Source organism: Euphorbia lathyris, chromosome 3 (assembly GCF_963576675.1).
Source record: "Euphorbia lathyris chromosome 3, ddEupLath1.1, whole genome shotgun sequence".
NCBI classification, from domain to species: domain Eukaryota; kingdom Viridiplantae; phylum Streptophyta; class Magnoliopsida; order Malpighiales; family Euphorbiaceae; genus Euphorbia; species Euphorbia lathyris.
In genome coordinates, this window is record NC_088912.1 from 51,268,689 (window position 1) to 51,273,859 (window position 5,171).

Here is a 5,171-nt window from a genome sequence, read left to right on the forward strand (position 1 = left end):
ATATTATTACTCCTTGCGTTTTTTTTTTTTTTATTATGACTGACTTTTTAAGAATATTAAATTTTTATTTTTATTATTTATTGTTTTTGAAATGAGGGAAGTATTTAATATTAGTGTAAATAAATCTATAATTAAAAAAAGATGGAAAGTACAAATTTTAATATAAAAAAACAAAACTTTAGGAGAAAAATATTAGTATAAATAAAATTAGCAAATATTTTTGTTAGCTAGAAAACAATATAAAAAAAAATTGAGAGCGAGTAGAATTAATGATGATTTGATGCAGAGGTGTTGTAGCCAGCAAGTTATGATTGCCTTGGCAGAGAGAGAGAGAGAGAGAGAGAGAGAGAGAGAAGTGGATACAATCAAGCACATGAAACCTTCATTGTTCTTACATCATACGTTGCCACGTGTTTTCCATGGGGTGATCTTCTCTGTTTCGCCCTTTTGTCTTACTCTGAAACCTGAATTTCTTATTGTTTAGGTTGATTATTTTATATAAATGAATTGTACGGTGATTGAAAAGGAGAAGACATACATTCTTTGAGGAGGCAGAAAGAATGAGTATGGAGGGGAGGAAAAAGAGTGTATCGGAATCCAGATTCACAAGGGTTTGTGTTTTCTGCGGAAGCAGTACTGGAAACAGAGATTGTTACAGAGATGCTGCCATTGAACTTGCACAAGAGCTGGTATTTTAACTTAAATTTTTGTAAATCCTTTTTCATTTGTGTAACCTGTATATGGTGTGTGTGAAGGTGGAAAGAAGATTGGACCTTGTTTATGGAGGAGGAAGCATTGGGCTTATGGGTTTGGTTTCTCAAGCTGTTCATAGGGGTGGAGGCAATGTTCTTGGGTATGCCTGCCAATGTCTATCCCATTTCATCACCCACTTTCTTCACTTGTTCTAACTTTTGTCTGTCTGCAGGATCATACCCCGGACTCTGATGAGCAAAGAGGTGCAAAATCTGAGTTAGTCTCGAATTGAGTAAATTTTGTTGGTTTGAACTAGTATAGTATTGATATGTGTATGTGTGGGAAACCCAGATAACAGGTGAGACAGTTGGAGAGGTAAAGGCAGTATCGGACATGCACCAAAGAAAAGCCGAAATGGCCCACCATTCTGATTGTTTTATAGCCCTACCAGGTCAGGTCTGCTCCCAATTCATCATTATCATTGCTTTCTTTTTTTCTAAATATATAAATTATACTTGGTTGGTTCAGGCGGATATGGAACCTTGGAGGAATTACTAGAAGTCATTACTTGGGCTCAGCTTGGTATACATCACAAGCCTGTAAGCATTTTCAGATTTTATGTGTACATTCAAATTAAACAAGTAAAGGTAATTTGGAGAGTATTATAATGCAATGCAGGTGGGTTTGCTGAATGTTGATGGCTACTACAACTATCTTCTGACTTTCATAGACAAAGCCGTAGATGATGGCTTTATTAGACCATCACAGCGCAATATCTTTGTCTCTGCCCCAAATGCCAAAGAACTCGTTCAGAAGCTTGAGGTATGGGGATTGCCATGCTCAAATATGGAAAAAAGACAACCTGGTTTTTCTTTCTTTTATGTTAATAATAATGTTAATTTTAGGAGTACGTGCCTCTACCTGTAAGTGATGGAGTGGTAAGATGGGAACAACAACCACCGGAGCCGGTGGTCCTGGGTTTCAACACCAGTACAACTTTGAAAACTGAGGTTGCTCTGTGAAAGAAAGAAAGAAAGAAAGAAAGGAACAAATCAAATCGGTTATATAATAGGTAGGTAGGTAGGTAGTACTAATATTATACTCTCTGCATTTTTAGTAGTGGTTTTGGGGCTCCGTACCAGCCACCATTCCACAATGGTATGGTATGGTGAATGACTTTAATTATAGCTTCTTTCCTCTTGATATTATCATCAAAGCTAGCTGCTAGTTTATTATCAAAGTGTAAGTGTAGTGTAGAATGGAATTGCAATTGGAATTATGTACAGATAGAAGAATAGCATCTTGTAGGTTTATTCTGTAATTAATATTCATTTAGGGGTTGAGTGTGAAACCAAGGTGATTTATTTGCAGGGAGGGAGGGACAAAATGATATTTTCATCTGTACGAGTGACTCTGGATAACGCCTAAAATCATTATATTTATACACTCAACTCTACTGTATCTCTATCCCATTTTATTTCTTTTCTTTTTCCTTTTATTTTTTTAATATGACCGGGAGATCGACAACTTCTATGGATTTTTCCTTAAAAAAATGTTTATTTTCATAATAATTTTCAAAAGAAAACAGGGTTAAAATAAAATCTCACTGTAAAGCAAGTTAACTCGTGGAATACATCTTTCACATTTTACTTATTTTTTTACTTAACTTATTTTTTTACAATCGAGTAATTAATTGATTACATTTTATGCAAGGTCAGTGAGCTAATTGAACATTTTATGCAAGTTCAGGAAGCTATCGGAACATTTTGAAAGTTTAGAGGACCAATTAACCTTTTTGGACAAGTTCAGGAGGCAAATGATGTATTAAGTCTATTTTTTATGATTTAACAATAGAATTGGAAATTAAAATTCTTAAATTCGGACCAAATTTTTGAATTTTTTTTGTTCATCTCAGACAAAATACAGTATATTTATTTTATTTTTTTTTCCTCGTTTTAATCATATGTTTGTGACCTACTACTACTTAGTGATAAAATAATGCACATGTGAACTGTAGATAACAAAATTCACGACCGAAAAAGATAATTTGATAAATTATTTCTCAAATTTACCTAACTTGTCAACTTTAAGAATAAAATTGTTTTTAGCTGCCAGCGTTAGGGGTACAATTGAGTCCCTATTATCAATTGAGTCTCTATCCTATCCTAAAATCAGAAACTGTGACTATTTGATATAGATTGTAATCATTTGGGTTGGTTCAAAATGAGTTTGAGGAATAGGGTCTGAAATTGTTTAACCGAATGATTTCTGATAAGGCCTCAATTGATGATTTTTGTTTAGAATTGTGACTCAATTGGTGATTTTTGTTTAGTTCAGAGACCTGATTGATGATTTTGATAAATTGGAATTCTAATTGACTTTGAAACCTTAGTTTAGGGAGTCAAATAGATATTATGTCAATAATTTATTATTTATATTAGATAGTGTATGTGTGTAATTTATTTTTTTAAAGTAGGAGTGTCTTACATATATAAACCTTTTTTTTAATATAAATATATATTAAAAAAAAGTATTTTTGCTGCAGCAGCATAGCACCATGAACCCGGTGTTTGAAACACCGGGTTCCTCACAACAATGATACCGGTAAATAATATACCGGTATCAGTTAACTATTGTAATTAAAAATAGCATTACAGTGAGATTTTATTTTAACCCGGCTTTCTTTTGAAAATTATTATCAAAATAAGTATTTTTTTAAGGAAAAATCCCAACTTCTATTGTACACCAACGATAATACACTCGATCAATTAAAAAAGAAATGATTCACCCGATCAATAAAAAAAGATATAGAATAAATTATAAAACTAAGCCAATTTGGATATCCATTTACATATTTAAACTCATTACACAACACACTGCATATTTAGAATATTTCATTTAAAAATTGCCTCATTACCCTTCATATATATATATATATATATATATATATATATAGGAGATTCGGTGTGGCCATTTTTTTATGGTGAGACAAATCTTATAGTGTGACAATGACCAATTTTATAATTAAGTAGGGAATGTGGCAAATTTGTAAATAAAAGGAAAGAGAAAATTGTTTTTTTTTTCTTTAAAATGCATTTTCTCGACTTTTCGAACCTCGTTTTCCAAAAAAAATTATACCGTTGGACTCGTCTTAATTACATTTTAAGATCCCAGAAGCTCGGGTAAAAAAATTTCCGGTGAACGGAATCCGGCGATCTGTTTTTCTGTGAGAAACAAATACCCAGAAAATTTTCAAAAAATGTAAAACATCATTCTGAGAAACTTGAATTCTTGACTCAAAGTGAGATTCCTTACGATTTAGTCCCAAATCAACGGAATCCGCCGATTAGGTAGGCGTTTTCCGGTGAGAAACCCGAAAGTGCCCAAACAATTCTCAAAAAATTCGAGAAAATGTAAAACATTATTTGGAAAAACTTTAATTCTTGAGTCGAAATGGGATTTCTTACGGTTTAGTCCCAATAAAACGTTTTCCTTAATTTAATGGGTCAAAACCGTAAGGAATATCGTTTTGAGACAATAATTAAAGTTTCTTAAAATGATTTTTTATATATTTTGAAATTTTTTGATAATTTTCTGAGCACTTTTTGGTCCTACCTTTCAACACTATGTGTTGGAATATTTTGTTGGAATAATATAACAATTCTGTTGGAACAACATAACTATTCTGTTGGAACAATTGGTACATAGATTTATTCTGTTGGAATAATATAAGAATTAGAATTATTTTCTAAATAATATAACTAATATAAATTTGAAGATACTATATTAAATACTAAAAAACAAAAATGAAAGTGAAGACGATAGATAATAAAATTGATTTGGAACAATTGGTAAACTGATTTATTACGTTGAAACAATATAAATATTATAATGGAATAATATAACTATTTATTGGAAAAATTGGTACATTGATTTATTCTGTTGGAACAATATAAGTATTATGTTGGAACAAATGGTACACTGTTTTGGAACAATTTCGTAAACTGTCAGAACAATGTAAGTAAGATAAAAAATGTGTTTAGAAAATTATTAAAAAATAAATTTAAAACATATAAAACATCATTTTAAGAAACTTTAATTCTTGGCTCAAAGCGAGATTCCTTACGGTTTTGACCCAAAAAATTATTGAAGCATGTAAAATAGATAAAATTAAGGAAAACATTTTATTGGGACTAAACTGTAAGAAATCCCGTTTCGACCGAAGAATTAAAATTTCTCAGAATAATATTTTACATTTTCTGGAATGTTTTGAGAATTTTCTGGTCACTTTTTGTCTCGCTGGAAAACGCCCACCTGGATTCTGCTTACCGGAATTTTTGGTAAACTGATTTGAAACAATTGGTAAACTGATTTATTATGTTGGAACAATATAAGTATTATACTGGAATAATATAACTATTTTATTGAAAAAATTGGTACGCTGATTTATTCTGTTGGAACAATATAAATATTATGTT

The 5,171-nt window shown here is 31.2% G+C and overlaps 1 protein-coding gene across 1 annotated transcript; it reads left to right on the plus strand.

Annotated features, from left to right (window-relative positions):
- The first annotated feature begins 272 nt into the window (after positions 1-272).
- LOC136223396 (cytokinin riboside 5'-monophosphate phosphoribohydrolase LOG5-like) lies at positions 273-2,147 on the plus strand. The gene is made up of 7 exons (XM_066011354.1): positions 273-689; positions 756-853; positions 926-956; positions 1,045-1,144; positions 1,222-1,292; positions 1,372-1,515; positions 1,599-2,147. The coding sequence occupies exons 1-7, from the start codon at positions 561-563 to the stop codon at positions 1,713-1,715; spliced, it is 690 nt and encodes a 229-aa protein (XP_065867426.1). The 5' UTR covers positions 273-560; the 3' UTR covers positions 1,716-2,147.
- The last annotated feature ends 3,024 nt before the right edge of the window (positions 2,148-5,171 follow it).